The sequence below is a fragment of the Panulirus ornatus genome, chromosome 34 (genome assembly GCF_036320965.1).
Source record: "Panulirus ornatus isolate Po-2019 chromosome 34, ASM3632096v1, whole genome shotgun sequence".
Taxonomy (NCBI): domain Eukaryota; kingdom Metazoa; phylum Arthropoda; class Malacostraca; order Decapoda; family Palinuridae; genus Panulirus; species Panulirus ornatus.
Window position 1 is genome coordinate 14,291,911 of NC_092257.1, and position 22,666 is coordinate 14,314,576.

Genomic DNA, 22,666 nt, shown 5'->3' on the forward strand with positions numbered 1-22,666 from the left:
TATTATTATTATTATTATTATTATTATTATTATTATACTTTGACGGTGTCTCCCGCGTTAGCGAGGTAACGCAAGGCAACAGACGAAAGAATGGCCCAACCTACCCTGTACATACATATGTATATACATAAACGCCCACACACGCACATATACATACCTATACATTTCAACGTATACATGCATATACATACACAGACATATACATATATACACATTTACATATTCATACATGCTGCCTTCATCCATTCCTGCGACATAGATTGCCCTGGAGCAAGTAGCTGGACTGGGTGCCGCTGGACATGAGACGGACGGGAGGTAAGTCTGGTGTTGGTTGGTAACACTGACTGGCGTCCGATGACTCGTCTAGGGAACGTTATAGCCAGGCGACTGCTGTGGGAAAGCTTCAGATAAGAAACGCTCCTGTCCTCTGTATATTAGAGCGAAAGTGATTATCTAAGTGCGTGAAGTTTTCAAGTTTGTTTTTTTTTACCTTGAGGGTGAAACTTGTATCGTAATGTAGAACATTAATCTGTGGCATATTAGTTCTTGGTGTGGGAAACGTGTTTGTAACAAGTGAGGTGGTGGTGGTGGTGGTGTCTGGCAGCTGTGTGGTGGAGAGTTCCCAGTCGGTGCCATCTGGCTGATCCTTAACTCTCGGAGTCTGTAGTCTGTGTTGAGCTAAGGTGGAGCTTGGAATGTGTGCGTTCCTCATTCATCAAACTTATCTTACAGTGAAATGTGACTGAAGGAAAAAAAGAAATAGCATTTTCAGTGTTAGTGATTGATAACTTACGGGTGTGGACGCGTATTTACTCAGAAACTTCTTATTATAGTTGAAGCCCTACTCTGAAAACTATGAAACTAATTTCAGTATATTTTTTCCTCAATGAATTCATGTGCAATTGCCATGTAATCCAAGGAGTTGAAATGTGTAATGAATGATGAAGAAGTTCATGTGGGTCAGGAAGCGGTGCGTGCATGTACATCAGGCTGGAAATGCAACTGAGTGCTCTAAGGTCATTGCAACGGTCGTGTGGAAATACGTTGCTTGATGACTTCTAAGGCATTGTTAAAACCAGCGCTCTGGGGGAGGGAGATTGAGGAGTTTGTGAGCTCACCTGATGTATCTTTGGCTTACGAGGAAGAAGAGGAAAGTCCCTTTGGTAAAATGTAATACGAGGTTACGAAGAGAGCGTTTGAAATTGCAAATAGAAACCGAAGCGAAGCAGACAGGAACAAGTGCAGCTTCGCTCATCTGGTGTTGCTGCTGTGAGTTAACTAGGCTACAGAGCAAAGCCTCTGGTGTTGCTGCTGACGAAGTCTAGCGGTACAGGTCTTGATGTGGTCTGGGCTCACACTTCTCAAACGGTTTATCTTATTAGAGTTCCTCCTTTCTCGAAGTTTTGCCCACCGAAGGTAGTGAGCGGGTAGAGATGTGTTCGTGAACTTGCGTGCGTGAGTGTTTACGTGAACTTGCGTGCGTGAGTGTTTTCGTGAACTTGCGTGCGTGAGTGTTTTCGTGAACTTGCGTGCGTGAGTGTTTTCGTGAACTTGCGTGCGTGAGTGTTTTCGTGAACTTGCGTGCGTGAGTGTTTTCGTGAACTTGCATGCGTGAGTGTTTTCGTGTTGGGTGCGTGCTTTGATAGAACGATTGTATGTAATTACCGGTTTTACACTGTGCGGGGAGGAAGTGTTATGCGTGTGTTTTGGCGTTCCATATTTTTGTGTAGGTGTTTGTTTTACGTGTATGTGTTGTGTGCGTTGATAGCAATAGTGATGAAGTGTTGGGTGTGAGCGTATGACTTGTGTTTTTTAAGTGTTGCTTGTCATTCCATTCGGTTGGAATGAGTCAATTTCCTCTAGTGCGGGTGTGGGTAATGACATGTAAAGAAACCATTATAACATTTACGAAACATTCGAGTATAATTTCCCCCCCCCCCCCTCATTTGCAGTTATCTTTAGTGAACTCTTAAGTTATGATATGAGTGAAAGTCAGGCTGTATATATATATATATATATATATATATATATATATATATATATATATATATATATATATATATATATATTGTGGTTGGATCTGACAAATAGTGACTTCGATGCCGGACAGAGAGTGATCCAAGGTTGTAGTGGTGGTTGAGGTAGGTAGCTGTTCATAGTAGTCACAGTGGTATTGATTGGTAGTGGTAGTGCCTTGTGGTGGCTGCATCAGCAGTGGTATTATTCTACAGTGGTGGTGATGATGGATTAGGGAAGCAGGCGGGCCTCTCGCTACGCCCACGATTTTATCTCTGTAGGTTACGCTTCTCTTCCTGTCGTTAGCTTTAATCATTAGAAGACAGAGAGCGGGGAGGCGCGGCTGCCGGGGTGAAACTGTTCACTGATGGGGTGCTTACCTGGTGCAATAATAGTCGGTTCCAGCAACTGCTTCTAACATTGGGTCGATGTGTCGCTTGTATATGTTGGTTAACGGCGGGCGGGTTTGTGTGATAAGAATTGCCTCATTATTCTTGACGGATCTGTGTATCCAAATGATAAAACACAAGAAAAGTACATGGATATTCTGATTTCGTGTGGCTGTCGTGGAGTTAAGGGGAATATATGACGGTAATTCGTGCACGACGTTTGGGAAAATTATGACTAGAGAGAGGAGTGTGTCACCACAGCGGCCGATACCGGATAGAGAGACACGCTCTGGGATCACAGCTTGGAAACCACTCTCTCTCTCTCTCCTCATAGCACTTCATGCACCGGTAGCACCTCTCATGATTGATTGTCATGGGGCTCTGGCTGCTATACGTATCACCAACGAGAAATTTGTGTGTGTGTGTGTGTGTGTGTGTGTGTGTGTGTGTCCTACTCTCGTTGTGATGATGGTGAGCTGCAGGGGTGACCAGTGGCTGGCTGGCTGGCTAGGCTGGTGGTGTACTGGTGATGGCGGTGCTCATGTGTAACTCTGGGGTTTTTGCAGCATGAGGAGGGAGTTCTACGCTTGTGATGGGGCCCTCATCTTTTGTACAGTATTCGAAGGGAGTTCTATCATGTATGGCCCCATCTGTTTTACACTACGGGAAGGGAGTTGTACAGTCGTAGGGCCCCATCTCTTGTATATTGGTTGGAGTTTTACACTCATAGGGCTTCCATCTTGTGGAGTATGGGGAGGGATTTTTTTTTTTTTCACAATTTTGGAGCCCACATCTTGAATACGAGGTGAGGGTTCCCATACGTTCGTGAAGTTGCCACCTCTTGATGTGTCTGTTCGCTAACCTTGACCATTTTTTTTTTTTTTCGGCCAGTTTAGACGTAAGGGTTGGACGGTCCACCTGGCCTTTGTACTTACGACGCCATGGGTCGGGGACGACGTCCTAGCCAGCTAGGGTTTTTGTCTGTCGTACAATTTCCTTTCAGTCGATCTCGGCCAGGCTTGGCGGACACCCAGCAAGTGAGTTGCAGGGGGAGGTGTGGTGTCTTGCTCCTCCTCCTCCTCCTGTATGCCAGACGGAGCCCCACCAACGCCCCAAGTCGCGCTTAAAGCTTGAACTCGAGGGGGTTGCGAGAGTGCGTTAATGAGGAGGATACATCTGTTGGTTGCTTTAGGTGTAGGTAACTTGGGAGAGGGACGAAGTGAAGGCTGGCACGCTGGTAGCCATATGTACACACACCCGTCTGGCTCATCCATCAGACTAGCCGTCATCCACACCAGCCACACACATCTGTCCCCCTCACCCATAGGACTACCTATCATCCAGCCCGTACATTCAGCCGTCCAAACTGTGCCTCTTTCTATACAGCCATCCAATCGCGTGTTATATCCTCTTCACATCCACTCATTCGAACGTCCTATCCACCCATTGCGTCATATCCATCCGCCCACGCCATCCACTCCATCCATCTACCCTCTACCACCTCCCCCTCTATCCATCCGCCACACCCACCCCGTCCACTCAGCTTCCTAGGGGCTCACCGGCCTGGGTGGGGAGGCGGGGGCATGCCGCCTGACCACGGAAACCTTGGCCTGAAATTGAACGTAAACTGTGTAGTTGAAGACATGTCTCACCGTCGTTCACACACAGTCTGTATTGTCTGTATTGTGGGTGGGGCGGCCCATGGCCCTGGCCATTGTAGGGGTGGAGGGCGGGTGTAGGTCCATGGCCCTGGCCTGTGTAGGGCGTAGGGAGGTGGTGGATGGTGGTGACTCATGATCCTGTCCAGTGTAGGGCGTGGGGAGGTGGTGGATGTTGATGATGACCCATGACCCCTGGCCAACGTGGGGAGTGGGGAGAAGGTGGATGTTGATGGTGACCCATGACCCTGACCAGTGTAAGGCGTGGGGAGGAGGTGGGTTGTGATGGATCGTTGTTATATTTCACGTTGTGGGTTGAGGAGGGGTAAAGTAAGGAGGAATTTTATAGGTGTTGGTTATACTTTGTCTTTATATCTATTGTTATCAGTGTCTGCCTCTCATGTTCATCTCTTCATACTATCTTTATCAATCGACTCTAAAGAACTTTTATATTCCTATGTGTGTGTGTGTGTGTGTGTGTGTGTGTGTCTGCTCTCATCATTGTGTGGATTTAGTCAAGGATTTTTTGTGAATCTTTTGTTTGTCGATCACAGTGAGCAGCTGGCCTCGTGTGTGTGTGTGTGTGTGTGTGTGTGTGTGTGTGTGTGTGTGTGTGTGTGTGTGGTGGGCGAGACAATGGGAGAGACGGTGGTGGTGTTGCACATGGGTTAGGCCATCGTTCGTACTCGCTACCACCACCATCACCACCACCACCACCACCACCACCACACTTGCAAGTCATTCACCTCTATAGTGTTGGTGGTGATGGTGGAGGAATTTGGTGGTGATGGTAGTGGTGGAGGAGTTTGTTGGTGGTAGGGGCAGTGGAGAAGTCGAGGTCCTTGTGGATGTGAAGTGATGTGTTTTAGATTCCTACTGTTGTTGGAGATGGTGACTACACTCCTGCTAGTTTTAATCCTCACAGGAGACTCATCACGCTTGTAGGCCAGAGAAAACGGAGTTGATACACCCATGGAATGAATAAATGGTACAGTTCACAATTCCTCCTCCTCCTTTATCACCTGAAGACTCATCTTCTCATTCTCTCGCCTTTTTTTTTTTCAACTTTCTCGCTACCGTTACCTCTGTGAGGACTTCCCTGTGGCCGGAACACGCACCACCCAGTCCAAGATTGACGCCACTAAAACACAATTTCGTTCGATTTCTCAACCTTTTAACTCTCACAGCTTTCCTATTTGCTTTGATGGCTCTGTGAATCCACCGTGCAAGATACTGAATGTATCTGGTATCACCGTAACATCTGATCTGTCTCAGAAAACCCAAGTTACACAAATATCTGTGGATTCTGTTCAGGGGTTGAAATGAAATCCTTTCTTTTGCAAGGTCGCTTTGACCATACATGAGGTTGATTTGTCCTTGAATGGAGAACTAATCTCATAAATGGAGAGGTTATAACTCTATACTTAAGCGAGCTGTGTCCGAAGTAATCGCCAGTCTGTCTTTAAAGCTTGAATGGATACTCTCTCCTTCTTCTGCAGATATTACTTCTGCTACTCCTTCTGAGGACTGGCTACGTGTGTCCTCTTAACATTAGCCAGACCACGCAATACTCTGGAAACCACTGCATCAATTGGTAACTGTGTTGCAAATGGTAACTCAATGGTGGGCAAAGCTTTGTGATACCTTGTCTCTTTCCCGAGTGCACAAAGCTTTAGAAATCTCTGCCTTCTCATGTCTTTCCTAACAACTTCAACCCGCCCTATCTTATAAGGCAAGTGTTCCACTTCTCCTCCCAAGATCTTAATTTTCTCTGTCTGTTCTTGCTTCTCCAACTCTTTAGCCCTTCTCTTTGTGTCATTTAAGGGCCTGGCCGAGGTGAGGGCCTTTGTATAACTAGATCTATCGACACGAAAAGAAAAAAAGAAATAGATAATGGTGACGGTGTGGTGAAGATGCAGGGGTGTTGTTCACGGTTGGCACTGGACAGGGGCATGGTCGTAATACTTGCAGTGGGGGAGGAGATCGTGTGGCAGCATAAGTGGAGCACTGAGGGGATAGGAGGAGGGAAGGGGGAGGAGGATGATGGTGGCAGCAGTGCCATTGGTGAGGCATAGCACAAACTGTCTGCTGGTGGCACTATTGACCAGGATGTGGCTCCCCACACCACCACCACCACAGGTCCCTCAGCTTGTGACAGGAGTGCATCACCACCACCACCAACAACAACCCCTTGCCTCAGAGGAGTGAGAACACTGCTGTTGTTGCACCAAGCCCAGGCAGGGAGCACGTGTGCCCTGGCATCAGACACCATGGGTTACCAGATACGGGTGGGTGGGGGTCACGTCGTCACTGCTGCTGCCCGACTGGAAGACAATGTCTCATTCCCTCAATAAGTCATTCGTCTCTCCGAGACCAGAGGTTGTGTCGTAGTGGTCTCTATTGTCGTGAATACGGGTTTTCATCATGTCTGTCGGGTTTGCCTCAACAGCCTCTTGTGGTCTTCAACCTTGAAGAGATTTACCTTTTTTGACACATAGCAGGATGGGGAGAAGGAAGTACACCTTCGTGTACTGGTACTGTCACTCGAACGAGTTGAAGAGCACAGGACTTCTGTACTGCTGGTAGGCTTTGTTGACCCACTTTACCTCATGAAGATGCCTGGTTCTCCCCCCGAGCACCAGTGACCACAGAGCTGCGAGGAACATGTTCATTTTGTTCTTTTAAGAAAGCGAAGGAATAACAAATGCCTGAAGAAAAAATGAAGGATATTGAGAGCTTAAGGCATAAGTTCCCTTCTGTCATGTGAGCTTAATGCATAAGTTCCCTTCTGTCATGTGAGCTTAAAGCATAAGTTCCTTTCGGTTTTGTGAACTTAAAGCATAAGTTCCCCTCTGACGGCACAGAGTCCCTTCACAATTCTGAGCACACGTGATTGCATCATGTTAGATCCGCGTCTATTAGATGTTGTGGGTTCATGGCGTGACATAGCCTTCTGTGCCGTGTGCGGAACAGCCTGAAGTAATTCTGATCATTGCCCACACTCACAAACTTGCTGTGACATGGTGACATCACATCGTGCTGAGGGTCACTTTCAGCCGTGGTATCATGACAACACAGTGTTTCCAGTAGACGTATTTCCAATATCTGTGCAGCACGCGTGAAGATAAGATCTGACAGTGGTAGTGGATCATTCCCTCTGATCCTGTTTCCAGTGACTTGCTAGTCCGGGAAGTTTTCCATTGTCACTCTCTAAGAGAATTTGTGTCTCTTTCCATAACTTTCTTTCACCATGAGAATCTAAAATTCTCCCAGTCTGTCTCTTTATAGCTGAAATCCCCCACGATAACAATTGTACCATCTCTTGATAAGTGCTTCATCTACCGTCATGATTGTTCCTTCATTGATATCTTTTTATATTTTGTCTTGATTCATTGAAATTCTTTGGTGGGTTTATAAATTATCAGTGACACTATACACGTTCTTTTCTACAATTGATCTTTTTTCACTACGTAACATTTGAACGGGCAGGTATCTGTTCATTCCAGGAACTTAATGTTGTCTTTTTATGAAGAGGGTCAGTGTCCCCTCCTCCTTTGTTATCTCTTTCTCTCCTTACCTTCAAATATCCTCTGGACAGATTAGGTCCTCTTTTTAATCAGTTTTGTCTCCTTTTCTCCAATATCAGTTTTGCTTTCCCTGATGCGATCCTTGAATCCTATTCTCTTTTTTTTTTTTTCCTTTACTGATGTTCCATCCCCGTTTATATACCTAATTATTTTCAGGTTGAATTGCCCATCACTTAACATGGCCAACCTCTCTTGAGGTACTGGCACCAACCTATTAACAGGTATGATCCTCCACCCACCACCAGAGTCTCTCTCTCTCTCTCTCTCTCTCTCTCTCTCTCTCTCTCTCTCTCTCTCTCTCTCTCTCTCTCTCTCTCTCTCTCTCTCTCTCTCTCTCACACGCTGGTACGCTTAAACCCCCTTCATTCTTCTCCAGGGAATGCGGGACTCGCTGTTGCCAGTGTACGAAGCGCTCCACTCTCGCAGCTGACCCTTGTTTACCTCCTAATCAGCTGATGCGGTCGAGTGCGTATTGGACACGCAATCTGGTGCGTGCTGGGGAGGGGGGAAATGTTCGTTATTAGGGAGGCTTCAGCAAGTGCTTGTGTTGTAGGTTGTGTGAGTCTGTTCAAGAGTCTGGACCTCTTTTAGAAAGGTCTGGTCATGGTTGTGGGTCGTTTTGTGAGGGAGGCTTAAAGTAAAATATTGTGTGTGTATATATATATATATATATATATATATATATATATATATATATATATATATATATATATATAGCTTGTGGAATTTAGGTGTGTGTACACCCTGTACATGCTGGCATAGGAGGCTGCAGACCCTCAACTCAACAAATCATCATATTGGTAGAAAACTCTTGAGTCATCTTGTTTACTGTTTACGTGTTTTTTCCTGGTTGAGATTTCTCAAAGCAAGTTGCCTGAAGGAATGTTAACAGATTCTCATCTGTCCACGACTCATTTTTTTTCCACCCCTTTAGAATAATCACCGATATTTTTTAAACTATATACATCACGAACGGAGGCAGATTAGTCGAACTATACACATCACAAACGGGAATTCTGGTGTTATTCGTAGTGAGAGAGGCGTGAAAGGCAGCAACGAAAACGGGAAACAAGAGCCAGAAGTATTTATTATTATTCTCGACTACTTTCCATAACGTCTTCTCCTTCGCCTTCTGCTTCTACTTCTTCAGGAGCAAATGATACGGTCTTAAGTGGTTTAGATGACTGAATTCTTTCCTCTCATCGGCCAGTTCTCGTTGTGGCCTTTTACCGAATCAAATACAAACCAAATATATCGAAAAATTACAAAACTCTTTATATGTTTGTGTAAGCATGATTTACCCACCGGTTATGATTACAGTTCCGGCACCACGACGCTGATTGGATGATGCAGTTTACACGTATAAAGGAAGTCTTTGGAGGCCATTCATCTGGGTTTTTTTTATATCATTCGATTCGCTGACTAACGTTGGCGAAACCAGTTTGTTGATTAGTCTCCCAACGTAAGGAGGGTGACGTAGTGCGTTCACTGATTAATTGGGTCGTGAGGTAATAGGGAGGGACGTGGGTTGGTGACAGGGGGGTAAATCTTGCGACGCTTGGGAGCGACGAACGCAGGGAGGAGGAGATAGAGAAGAGAGAGAGAGAGAGAGAGAGAGAGAGAGAGAGAGAGAGAGAGAGAGAGAGAGAGAGAGAGAGAGAGAGAGAGAGGTGCAAAGAAACGAAGGAACCTTGGAAGAGAGAAGAGTGAGGGGTGAACCTGGTCATACACAACCTTTTAAAGTTTTCAAAACATATCGATGACGTAGAACAACCACGAGGACATAACATGAAATCAAGCAAGAAACTTTTTGAAAAAGAAAAGACGTCAACTTGTATTTTTATTGTAGAAAAGCGGTGGATGAATGGAATAAGGTTCATGCAGACTTCATACATCAATTTTGAGAAATGGTACAATAGTAGAGAATGCTCAAGAGATGGTAGAGGCCCCACGAGTGTAAACACTCTTTCCCCGTACGGTACAAACATGTTGTGATTAATAGGTAATTACAGACAGACATCGATTGGGAGGGGAGGAGGAATGACTAAGAGACTCAGACTGTGGGGGAGAGGAGGAGGAGGAGGAGGGTGTGGGGAGAAGGGGTAGGTGGTTAACCACATTAACTTTTACTGACGGTGTTGAAATGTTGAGTAAGTGAGACGGCGGGCGGCAATGACGCGTTGATCGGCACCGAGCGAAGCGGGGTGACAATGATCACAGGGGGATTACGGAGGGAAGGCGTGGATGGATGATTGGTCACCCCTGGAGGCGAGGGAGGCCCGTTCCTGGCGCAGACCGGCTGTGAGGCTGCTGGGTGGGTGGGTTTGTGGCGACCCGACTCTCCTGTGCTGTCTGGTTGAATGTTAGCGCGGCGTAACGCCACTTGTGCTGTGGTTTTCGATTTTTTTTTTTTTTTGCTACTGCTGCTGTTCCTTCTGTCGTACGGGATCCGTTACTCTTCTTTTTTTCATGCCTTCTGTTCCACCAACTATGGCGTTCCTACTGCTGTTCCTTCTATTCCAGGAGCACTGGGAGTGCTCCTGTTGTGGCTTCTGTTCCAACTGCTTTAGTATTCGCGTTGCTGTTCCGTCTATCTCAGGAGCTCTGTTGCTGCAGTTACGATGGCACGAACTCCAATGCTGCTATTCCTGCTGTTGTAGATATTGCTCCTTGTGTTACTTGTACTGCTGCTCCAGTGATACACGTGCCTCTCGCTGTGCTGTGGATACAGCTCCCCTGCCAGCCCACACCGCACAGTAACTGCTGTTTCTGCTGTAATTCACATCATTTCTTCCACTACATTTGTTATATCCCGTCTGGACAAAAGTGTTTGGTGGCTATTATTTCTACGTCTGTGTGTCTCTGTTTGTCTGTCTGTCTGTCTGTGGAGACATCCTCGTCAGCACGGCTCAAGAATGAAGGATAGAAATCTCGAACGCACACACAGCCACCGCATGTGTCTCCTGTGGAGATGACCAACTGATTAAATTTAGGAGGCACGTAGATGCATAAAATTTGCATATGAATTAGGAAAAAAAATTACTTTGGTTTTTGCAATTGCTCAAATTGCTGATTGATGTGGGAGGTACAGCTTTATTATATTAGAGGAATTACGTAGAGACACATTGCATGGCATGCAAACTCTTTTTTTGCTAATGTCTCGTTTATATCTCGTAGCGAGACATTAGGCAACGTAAGTGTCTCTCGTTGGCACTGTTGTAGTGGCTACCCTCGTTGCTGCTGCCTCACTGCTGTATCTGCTTTCCAGCCCATCCAACTGAGCCAGCTGTGTCTCGTCTCGCCTCAGGGGCTGGTTATTGTGTGTGTGTGTGTGTGTGTGTGTGTGTGTGTGTGTGTGTGTGAAAGTAGGACCAGAGGAGCAGGGGGGGGAGGTGTTAAGTATATGAGGAAGAGGAAGAGTGTAAGTGTGTGAGGAGGAGTATAAGTGTATGAGGAAGAGTGTGGGTGTGTTTGAGGAAGAGAGTAAGTATGTTCAGGCCAGGATGTGAATGGTGGAAGTGTTTGATTATGATGCTAAATGAGAAGTGCTTCCTGAACTGTGATTATGACTTATACGAGGCGATGTGACTGGTAGCCCAGGACTTCAAGTGCACGTAATGTGATTATTATTCTTCCACATCGGTCGCCAGTGTTGTACAGGGAGGAACCGCTGCAAGTGGTACAGTTAACAGACTTCTACAGTGAGAAAAGATGTCGGAAAGCAAGTGGTAGAAAGTGCCACCACTACTTTCCCTCCACGAAAACCGCGACCGTGTGAAGGTGACAATGAAAACTCTGGTGTTTAGATGGAGATGATTTGATTCGGCCTTTGCCCCTCGACGGAACGGCGATAGAAGACGCGCTTCGTCAGGTCTTTTCGCGTGAGGGAGCACACCCAACCACCCCTCCCCACAGAGGGCGCGGCCCCTCGATAGAGGAGCGGTGGCGGGAGGGGGGCCTGGAAAGTGGGAAGACACCAACACACTCACACACTCACACACACACACTCACGGGCGTCACGATACTCGACCGAGGGCTGGAAGCAGGTGGCGTCACCATGAGAAAGATTAGTGTTGTTGACACGATGGTGAGGTGGAGGACCTGCGCCTCGACGGGAGCGATCGCCAAATCTGTGTTGAAAATAAAGTAAACAATTTGCAAAGACTAAAACGAGGAAGATGAAGATCTGACTTTGTAAAACGGGCGTTCGAAAGAGTGATTTATATCAGATAATTCGTTATAAACGGAAAGAAGAGTGATTTGAAACGAAACCACGAATTACAAGATACGCTTAACGTGTTAAGGGTGACAACCATAGCTGGGTCTTGTCTCCCTATTTCTGTACCTTTGTCATCGAGTGGGGGATCGCGCGCTAGGGTCCGGTCGACCGACCATGTTGTCGGACCTGCTGAAGCTGGTGATCCGTGGCGAGCGGAGTGATGGCAAGGGCGTGGAGGGAGGCGACGCCACCCACATGCCCCAGCGCTTCCACCTGCCCCACGCCAAGCTCCACCACCAGCACAACACGCTCAAGGGCCGCTCCAAGAGATTTTACAAAGGCTCGTCCTCACACTCCGCCTTGTCCTCGTCCTCGACCTCTTCGTCTTCCTCCTCGCCGTTCTCTCACTACCGTCGGCGCGTCGAAGTCTCCAGGTCCAAGAGCTCGAAGAAGAGAGAGCCGCGAGAGGACGGTAGAGGGAGGTCAGGCGACGCCGGTAGGAGGGATGGGGTGAGCAAGTCTACGGACGCTACCCACTTACTTCGTCAGGTTTGTTTATCTCGCCACATGTGTTTGTGTTCCTACTTCTCTGTACACGGCCGGCGCTCTACACCAAGGGGGGTTCCTTGACCTTTTTTTTTTTTTCTTATTCATGTGGACGACTTATAGAGACATCCACTGTGACTGTATGATACTTTCAGCTTATTTCCAATATTATGTCGAGTCTGAAATCACAGTAAAGAACCCATAATGCCACCCCAAACCCTTCCTAGAGAATAAATGATGGTGAAATTTATTTATGTATATAATTTATTTCATTTTCATCCTTCTGTGGACCACAGGTTAAGAACTCTTTGTCTATACGCTTTCATGGTTCCTGGTGTTACCCAAGACCCTTTCTAAATGCTGCACTACTTTCAGTGGCAGAGAAATGTAGACTTCTTTAGAGGGGGAATTTTTTTTGACGAGGCTGTATTCCCAGTGATACATCCTTGCCAGAGGTGACCGTTGGCAAGGCTGTATTACTAGGGAGTACAATCTCGTTCAAAGAACTTCTCTCTTTTCACAATAGTTCATTATTTCTGTGCTTCTGGAAGTAGCGCAGTGTTGGAGCTGCATAAGTTCTTGAGGTAATTGTAAATAGATAGAATAAGATATGTATATAATTAAGTTTCTGTACTGCAGGGAAAGAATGATTTTGATGAATATATGGAAATATTTTGGATTTCCTCCGTCTGTCCACAATATTCTTTTCATCTTTACCTTCCTGTATTCGCTCCTTGCTCTCGCATATTTTCCATCCGCTGGGTAGCTGATACCACCTCAAATTTATTTTCTCAGTTTCGATATTTTTCTTTGTCTTGTTATACACCGACTGTTATACACCGATTGTTATACACCGACAAAGCATTTCTGTGATAGGGTGGGTAAAGGGGTTATGGCTAGGTTGGGTAGGTGGAGGCAAGTATGGAATGTGTACAGAATCCACACCGTATATATGTATATCCCTGAGCTGTTTCCTTTCTCTTAGTATCTCTACTGAACCATATATATATCTTTTCGAAACATCTTTCACCGTTTGAAGCCACAGGTCGGTACGCTCGTTTCAAAACCACTTCATTATAGGTATCGTAAAATATATCGTGACAGTGGCCTGTGTCTTGGATGTGGAGCTCTGTTTCCTAGTGTGTGTGTGTGTGTGTGTGTGTGTGTGTGTGTGTGTGTGAGTAGCGGCAGCAACTGTGTGTGGTGAGTGTGGCGGTTGGTTTGTGTCGGCCAGCGACCCGCTACCAGACGTAGGCCCACCTGTCTCTCCTGCGGATCTGGGAGCCGCTGTCTTGTTACTGTCCGGGACTACAAGATCGCTCGCTCCTGTGGTGGTGTCGTCTTGCGTCACTATTCTTTCTCTTCGTTTGATTTTGGGGAAACAGCGCGTGAATACCTGCCCGCCGGCTGTGATTACGGATGCGAGGCAGGAAACCGTTCCTCACTTCCTCCTCCTCCAGGGCGGTGTGTGTTTATCAACGACTCTCCCAACGATAGGCGTAAATTATTTACGATTTTAAGCAGTGAATTGATGTGATGTAGTACTTCTGATTGTAGGTATGGCATAGGGAAGGTAATTATATGGTCAGACTATGGAGTTACGAGGTACTGAGGTGGGGTAACGGTGTGAAAGATGCATGTGTAACCCCATGGTCGATGTGGACCTGGGTCGTGGAAGATGAGGATGAGTCGATGTTTGTTGGGCACGGCGGAGGCAAGAGGGAGGTGTCCGGGTGGTGGTGTGACCTCCTTACCTGTGTGTGTGTGTGTGTGTGTGTGTGGGGGGGGGGGGGGGGGGGGGGGGGAGTGGCAGGCCGGCATCTGTCACTGCTGAGCGGTCCTGGGGAAGCTGTGCAGTGTGGAGAGGGAGGGGGCCGGACGGTCGACAGCCAGCCACCAAGCCAGCGGTCCTTGGGGGAAGCTATGGCAGGGGAAGAGGGGGACATGGTCACCAGCCAGCCACCAAGCCAGCGGGTCCTGGGGGATGCTCTGACAGGGGGAAGGGGGACGGCCACTAGCCAGCTTGTTGTCCTGGGGGAGGAGGCCAACAAAGCCGTTGTTAGAAGTCGAGCGGAAACAGGGGTTGTATTCGTGTAACCAGAGCAGTTGTGGTGGTGAAGGACATTCCACCCAGCCCTTCACCACTAGAACAATACCTGCCACTCTCCTCTACACACAGTATTTTTCACCATAGTTAAGGTCACTACACGTAGCCACCCACCAGCTATACAGCAAGAGCACGTAGACTCTACGTAGCCGTCAGTAGTACAGCAACAGGTGCCCTTGGGAGTAGAAGGCCCCCACATAAATCAACAGCGCCGCTACAACAACAGGTGTCTGCTCTGACACACACACACACACACACACACACACACACACACACACTGGGGCGCCCCAGTTCAAGAGATGGGAGGACCCCACGAGTGTAAGCCCCCCTATAGGACAAATAGGTAATCACACACAATACCTCGAGTTCTAGTGCTGGAGCTCAGACACTCGGTGATCGCCACGTAGGACCCCTGTAGACGACGCGTCGCACCACACATTACCACACCGTAGGTGCTGGAGGACCTCAACCTGTAGCCAGTGGCATATCGCCGCGGGAGGTCCTTTCCCCTCCTTCTCCCGCTCCACCCCGCCGCGCCGGAGGCTATCTTGCACCCACACTCAGCAAACGTAAAAATATGATTCATGAAGGATAACAGGGAAAGGCGGACGGTGAGACTTTCCAGTGTCCTTCTGTGGTCTTTAAACCTCGTGTTGAAATTCACACTCTTTCTTTGCATCCACGTTATTCATTTTTTTATGAATAATTTTTTGAGATGTTGCTGGTTGCCGCAACTAAATTGCCTGCGCGAGAGGGGAAAAATGAAGCTGTTGCATGATGTCTACTGTTGCAGACGTCTCAACGTTAAGATACGTCGTCATTGTTATTGTGTTCCTGTAACATGTGGTGTATTGCCTGAGGAGCGTGACTGGTGGAGACTGGAGGCTGGCCACAGCCCGGGGGATGTCGTGGTGACACGGAACTGGCCATTTATCCGTGTGTGTGTGTGTGTGTGTGTGTGTGTGTGTGTGTGTGTGTGTGTTTTATATATATATATATATATATATATATATATATATATATATATAGAGAGAGAGAGAGAGAGAGAGAGAGAGAGAGAGAGAGAGGACAGTGTCAGTTAGATTCAGTGTAGGTTCATGTTAATGATACAGCCTCCCACAGTACACGTACTCATGAAATACTGTAATTTGAGTCCGTTCATCCCGTGTGTTTTGTAAGCCACTGGTAAGTCGAGTAAATCAGTCTGGCAAACTCATTTTTTTCTTGGCCAGCCATACTGGAAGCTGTAGATGTCGAACCCTCCTCACGTAAAGAGTGGAACGGCGCCAAATCGTTTATGCACACTTACAGCCGGATGGAAACGTACCCTGTGTAGATAAAACCTGACGGTACCGTACCCTGTGCAGATATAACCAGACAGTACCGTTCGTTTTCCAGATATAACCGGACAGTACCGTTCCCCTTGCAGATATGACCGGACAGTACCGATCCCCCTTTCAGATATGACCGGACAGTACCGTACCCTTCCACACATGGCTGAACAGTAGCACCTGTAACCTCCCGCTTAACCGTGTCAACGTAGCTGTGTTGATGAGAGGCCTGACTGAGCGGTACTGGCTAGCGTTAGTAAAAGTGGTACTATCATGTTTGGCGGATGGGCTCCAAGCCGACCCTCGGGGGTAGGAGGTGTGTGTGTGTGTGGAGTGTGAGGAGGAGGTGGTGGTGGTGAGTGTCTTGCCTCAACACCCCCTGGAGCAGACCTCCTGCGGTAACGGCCAACACGTTACTGAAAGTAATTTTTGCAATCCTCACCCCACAAAGGGAGAAAAAAAAGAGTAGACGAAGTATACCATCTACGTCGAATACCCCGAGTGCACTGTGTGTCATATCACGCTATACCTCAGTATATCCCGTTGCTAACACAGTCCAATATTCGATTTATGAAAGGAAAAAATATATCTACCCACAGCTTATTGAGTCTGGAAATGTCTTGGTGTCCTGGATCTGTTGGTATCAGCGATAGTGGACGAGCAGATGGCGAAGCTAAAGCAGCTTTGTCTTGATATATATATATATATATATATATATATATATATATATATATATATATATATATATATACGAGACTTACTCCTTACAATGATTGGATGTGCAGTATAGATTAGTATGGTAGATGTGAATGGCAAGTTTGATGTGGTTTTCAGGTGACCCAAAAGAAAGACAAGCGACAGAGGGTAAGTTGTTGCAGTGTGGCGTTACGCCTTCAACAGGAATAGCTTTTTTGTTGACCGTTCTTCATTAACTGAGGATTTAGGCATTGTATATTGACCCATGGTCAACTTGAGGGAGAGGAGCTCCGACCTACTGCATCATATGACATCTACAAGTGGCATTATTATCGTGGAACGTGTACGAGCGGAATGCTGGAAATGTATGAATCTCAGAGCCAGATTTGGTTTTATGTTTTAACAGCGGAGAAAGATATATAGTAATGTTAAATTTAAATAGATTGGTGAATATTTTTTAAAGGGAGACAAAGTGTATAATTACATTTAAAAAAAAAAGTTTTTAGTTTTTAGGGATATATATTTTCATAAAAAAAAAGAAATACGCTTAACCACCAGTCAGGTTCTACATATCTCACAAAAATCCGACAGCCAATTACCACGCCCACAGACACACCACTCACGCCACCCAACCCCACCACGCCCGTAGGGCACCACTTCACGGGGGAAGGCACGTCTCGCTGTCCCCACGCCCCCTTGCAACACCTGCAAAATCTATAACTTACGGAGGAACAGTTTTTCCTTGAGGATTTCGTTCAGCTTATGCTTGTGAAAGTTGTGATTGTTGGATCCCGAGTTTCCCAGGGGCGACCACGCCCTTGGTGAGGTGCGGGTGGTGGACGCTGCTCGCCTAGCTGCAGCTGGATCATGGAGGAGAACTGGAGCAGTTGCTGCTACGTCCGATGTCTTTATTTGGGTAAGATTCCCCGGCCTGTGGGCGGCAGTGGTGTCACCCTCAGGCTCCGGTTCCCGGTGAGTCTAAGCCATTTGCCACCAGAGGTTCCGTTGGCCTCTCTCTCTCGCCTCCACCTCACACGAGAGGCTGTGCTCGCCTCTCTATATCATTTCCACCTCCTACTAGAGGATCTGTTTGCTTCTCTGTGTCACTTCGTCTTCACAGCATCCTCGAGGACTCCTGCCGGTACTGTATAAATCCCTCCGACAGGAAGGTTCATCAACGTTTACTTCAGTAATCATGAACACATAATGTTATGCGTTTCAGCCATAGTTTGAAATGCACGTCACCACTCTAACCCAGTACCACTAAATCTTAAACCTACCCCTCTCCATCCTGACCAGTGCACCGCAACCTTTAAACCCGATATAAACCATAAACATCACTGCAGCTTTATGGGTTATTTTTTTCCCCCGCTCGCCCCTCTCCCTCCGTGGCACCCGAGTTGTCTGCAGATGTGTTGGTGGTCTGCGTTATACTTACTTCCTGGTCATCCATCAGTTGCCGCACTGTATAATGCCGCTGCGCCAGCGCCGCCCCCACAGCATACACCTTCAACATACACACACTCCCGTCTGCACTCATGCTTCTGTCGCCACTCAACATTCCCATCTATATCAGCACTTATATTCCCTTATCCCCGTCTACACTCACACTCCCGTCTGCACGCACACCCCTGTCTTCACTCACAGCACATCACTGGCAAAGTTGCTCTCGAATGAGTAGTGTTCCCTAGTCCCCGGTAAAGCTTCCATGTCTAAAATGCGTCAACGTTAAGCACACTTTAGTTACAAGTGGAAGACCTAGAGAGATTACATTTGCAAGAAGGCCTTACCTATTGTAGAGAGAGATCATGCTCAATTAGGAGAGAGAGAGAGAGAGAGAGAGAGAGAGAGAGAGAGAGAGAGAGAGAGAGAGAGAGAGAGAGAGAGAAGTCGAGCATCGATCTCGGCACATATTTTCATGCGCGCATATCTGGAGCAGTGGGTTAAGTAAGACGCCACGAACGTGTCTCGACATCAAGACTTGGTAGCTGGATTTCTGGCCACGCTCGGAGGTACGGAGCCGGTGTGTGTGTGTGTGTGTGTGTGTGTGTGTGTGTGTGTGTGTGTGTGTTGGTTGTCTGAGATGATGATGGGGGAGACTTTCGTTTCGGTGTTGGGGGAAGGTGTAGTGAGGGAGGTCTGCTGGTGATGGTGGTGGGGAAGAGAAGGGTAGATTCTTGTAGATGTGGGAGTGACGAGGCTAGAGGGGGAGAGAGGGAGAAATGTACTATGTTCGTTGTAGAAGATGAGGTTTGAGGTTGTTGGGTTGTAGAGGCGTAGGGGAATGGTAGTGGGGAGGACGGGACTGGAGAATCCTCGTAGTGAAGGGAGAGGAGTAACTAAGGATGGCTGTATTTATGGGGGAATGGTGAGTAAAGTGTGTGTGTGTGTGTGTGTGTGTGTGTGTGTGTGTGTTCATCACGCCCCTGTTCATCCCACTTGGCCGTACACGAGGTAACTGTTGAACAACATGGCCAACGCCACATAACAACTCCTCCCGTTGGTACTCCTTGTTTTGCAGGTTTGGGTTCATCTGTTCTTGTTGGAGTAACTCTTTACTTTCCCTCCCAGTAGGAAGGAGGACATTATAGACAGTGATACAAGGTAGGAAACTGCAGCTTGGGTGACTGTGTGTTTTTTTCCTTGGCCATCCGGCATTACTGTGGTTTCGCTGGTATGAAAATATGATTCTTGTCATCGCGCACACGCACACATACATACACACGATCCGTTGGGAATATTACTGAAGTCTCATGCTCAATGATTGGAAATCCTTCTGCTGCTCCTGGCTAGAGATCGAAATTGGAACTCGGGGTCTTACTGGAGGAAAACTTGCGTGTGTCATGTGAGCGTGATGGTTGTTGAAGAGGTGGGGAAGGAGGTAATGTCGTGTCGTGAGCACATTCTTTTCCTTGAGGGAGAGGAGGTGATATAATGCCGCTGTCGCGAGCAGGGGGAAGAGAAAAGATATAATGTTGTGAACACATTCTCTTGTTGTGGGGGATGAAGTGATGTCATGCCATGTTGTAGTGAGTGTATTCCCTCGCTGGGATGGGAGGGAAGGAGAGATGGGAAGAGAGGTGTGTGATGTGTCGTTGTAATGAGCACATTCCTCCGTTGTGGAAGGAAGAGGCGACGTCTCGTCGTTTTTCGTGAGCAATTCCCTTCGCTGTGACTTTCGCAGCGAGCGCTGATGACGTTGTTCGCTCCGGGCCGTCTGCTGGGTTGTGGCGTCCAGCCACGAAGCCGTTGCTTGTAGTTTTCGCACACGGCCAGTGTCACAACAACTCGTTGTAGTTTCGAGTAAAGTGTACTTTATACGGTCACTTAACATCTTCAGCACGACGGTACGGCCCGTGGGTGAAATTATCTTGCTTTCAGCCTAACCCTTGAGGATCAAGTGTGATACCAAACCAGTATGATCAACGGTCGTACCACAGTGCTCAGGGAGTAGTACCATCGTGCTTAGGGGTCCCACCATAGTGCTCAGGGGGCCGCTTCATCGTGCTCAGGGGTCGTACCATCGTGCTCAATGGTCGTACCATCGTCCTCATGGGCCGTACCATATATTTTTGTATGCCAATCACATGAATAAGTGAGTGTGGTAGTTAGGTAGGTGGGCAGCGCGGTGCAGGGGTGTGAGGGGTTGGACGGTGGTTGGAGGAGTCGGTAAACCGTTGTGTTGGTATAACTGCAAGAGACCAGGGGCGAATCTCCTCCGCACCCCACACCCCGCCCCTCAACTGGAGGGAAAAGAGGCAGCTTGTGTGTGTGTTTTTGTATGTAATTAACTTTTTGTACTGTGCGGCGAGGGAATTCTACACTCATGGCATCCCTCCACCAAACACCCCCCATCTCCTGAAACTTTCTTCGCAGTCATGCACAACTTTTTATTTTAATCATGCACACCTTTTTCTCTTAAGCAGTTTTCTCTCCTTTACGGTTCTTTTAAAGTGGGAGTCTGGCGACAGGTTAGGTCCAGTGTGGACTCCTAAGTCTCCTCCTCCCTCACACTCTGATTCCTGCAGCTTATTTCGTGCCAGATAATACTCGTCTGTCTGTCTGTCTGTCTTTCTTTCTGTGCCGTTGTACGTCTGAACAACTTCCGCGAAAGTTTGCAAACTCCTTTGACGGTGTTTTTCTTTCTTATCCACCTCTGTCTTGGGTGCGGTAGATGGTATCTCTCGTCCGGTAGATGGCATCTATACTGTCTTGTGTGTGGCAGTCGTACAGAACGACTGGGTTTCCAATGATCGACGCAGGAGTCTCAGTTCCTCGCATTTTAGAGAGTTACGTTGCCATCTCCACCTGGGGGAAACTCCTAGAAGTCTTGGTCCTCAAATTACTCTCGGAAATGATGACCCATTGGCAACAGCAGACGTGAAAGACTTTGTTAAATGGCAGACGTGGAATACTTTGTTAAATACTACTACCTCTTGAAATCAAAAGGTACGATATGCCACAGAGATAACACAATGAAACATCCGGGGCCTGAGTGTTCAACACCTTGCTTACAATCACCAGAAACACCATAGGACACACACACACACACACACACACACACACACACACAGAGTTTATGAGGTTGTCTGGTACAATGTAATGTCGTGTTGAGTACAGTTATATCAGTATTTACTGGGACTTATATTGGAACCACCACTTTACCCCATGACCTCCAGATGTTGACTGTTGCGAGGGCAGTGATGACTGGCAGTATCTGCCTGGTGGTGGTTGTAGGGCAAGGGGGGGGGGGGGGGTGTAATGGTGGTGGTTGTAGGGCAGGGGGTTATAATGGTGGTATATTTAGGGCACGGGTTATGTGGTCGTGATTTTAGGGCAGGGGTTGTGTTACGGTGGTTATAGGGCAAGGGCTTTGTTTGCGGTGGTTGTAGCAATGGATTTTGCGGTAGTGGTTGTAAGGTGGGAGTTGTGTTGTGTGGTGGTAGTAGGACAAGTGTTGTGTTGTGGTGGTTGTTGTAGATAGTGGGATGTGTTGTGGTGGTTGTAGGGAAGGGGTTGTGTATTAATGCGACAGGACAAGTGTGCAAAATCATTGTCATTACGGTCATATTTGTGCATTTGCAACGCGTTCTCATCTTGATGATTTCGTCATAACCCTTGACATCTCGCAAGCATTGGACATGGTTTGGCATATGTCTTTGACTCTTTGCTCTCTAAACTTCCTTCCTATCGTTCTGTTGCATGGGATACACACAGTAGTGTGTGAGGCATGACTTGTTAGAGTGATCGGGGGTTCTAAGGTGGTGTGTGTGGTATAGAAATGCTGTTTTTACGCTGAGGTAGCTGCCTTTCTCGTTGGATCCGCTGTTGCTGCTACAAATATCGTATGCTGTGATCTGTGTTTGTTCTCAACGGCCCAGCAACAGGCGTTACGTGGAGTTATCCTCTGTAGTGCTGTGAGGTGACTGCGGTGAGGCTGTCTGCCCCTCCCGTGGGTGCTGTGTTGCTGCTGCAGTTGTTCTGTTGATGGTGTGTGACCTCCGGGTTCCTCCAGCTTGTGGAGTGCGGTGTACCGATGACGGCCGTTGTGAGCGTAAGCCAAGTGCATCACGGAGTATATTGGTTGGATGTGTTGCTGGATGATGGTCAATGTGACCTTGGGCAATCCTAAGCTTGAGTTTTAGGAATATGATGCGTCTGTAACCTCTTGAGAAAGACGGCACGACCCTTGAGCACGACGGTACGACTCTTGGGCACGATGGTACGACCCTTGAGCACGACACTTGTTTACCAAATGGGGTCTGAGCTACGTCTCTTCGTTGTATATCAACTGACTTATATTTCTCTCTTTTGTCTCTCCTGATGATGTGATTATTACACGAAAGTGTACTTGGGAACTTATCGTGTTTCATTTTCCCCGTGGACTCATAGGAATATATATATGTATATATATATTGGAGTAAAGACACGGTACATAAACAAGGTTATTGGACGAGGCAACACGAGTGTGAAACTCCCTCCCCCGTAACACACACACCACCTTACGTCACGTCCTAAAAGCGGAGCATAAACACCTGGGCTGTTGGCCATGTCAGGGACTGGAGCAGGGGTCCGCCTGATTCATAAAAGAATGTGTATGTTGGGCGTTGATATGAT

The 22,666-nt window shown here is 47.4% G+C and overlaps 1 protein-coding gene across 10 annotated transcripts in view; it reads left to right on the forward strand.

Annotated features, from left to right (window-relative positions):
* Positions 1-22,666, forward strand: part of LOC139759894 (uncharacterized) — a 295,508-nt gene that overhangs the window by 242,891 nt on the left and 29,951 nt on the right. For 2 of the 10 annotated variants that reach the window (XM_071682452.1, XM_071682451.1), the window contains exons 1-2: positions 658-699; positions 11,301-12,418. The exons of 7 other annotated variants lie outside the window; for them this stretch is intronic. In XM_071682452.1, the coding sequence (XP_071538553.1) occupies positions 12,044-12,418 (375 nt within the window). In that variant the 5' untranslated portion in view covers positions 658-699; positions 11,301-12,043. Of the gene's footprint in view, positions 1-656; positions 700-11,300; positions 12,419-22,666 lie in introns of those variants that run through there. One more of the 10 variants, XM_071682448.1, reaches the window with a different exon arrangement.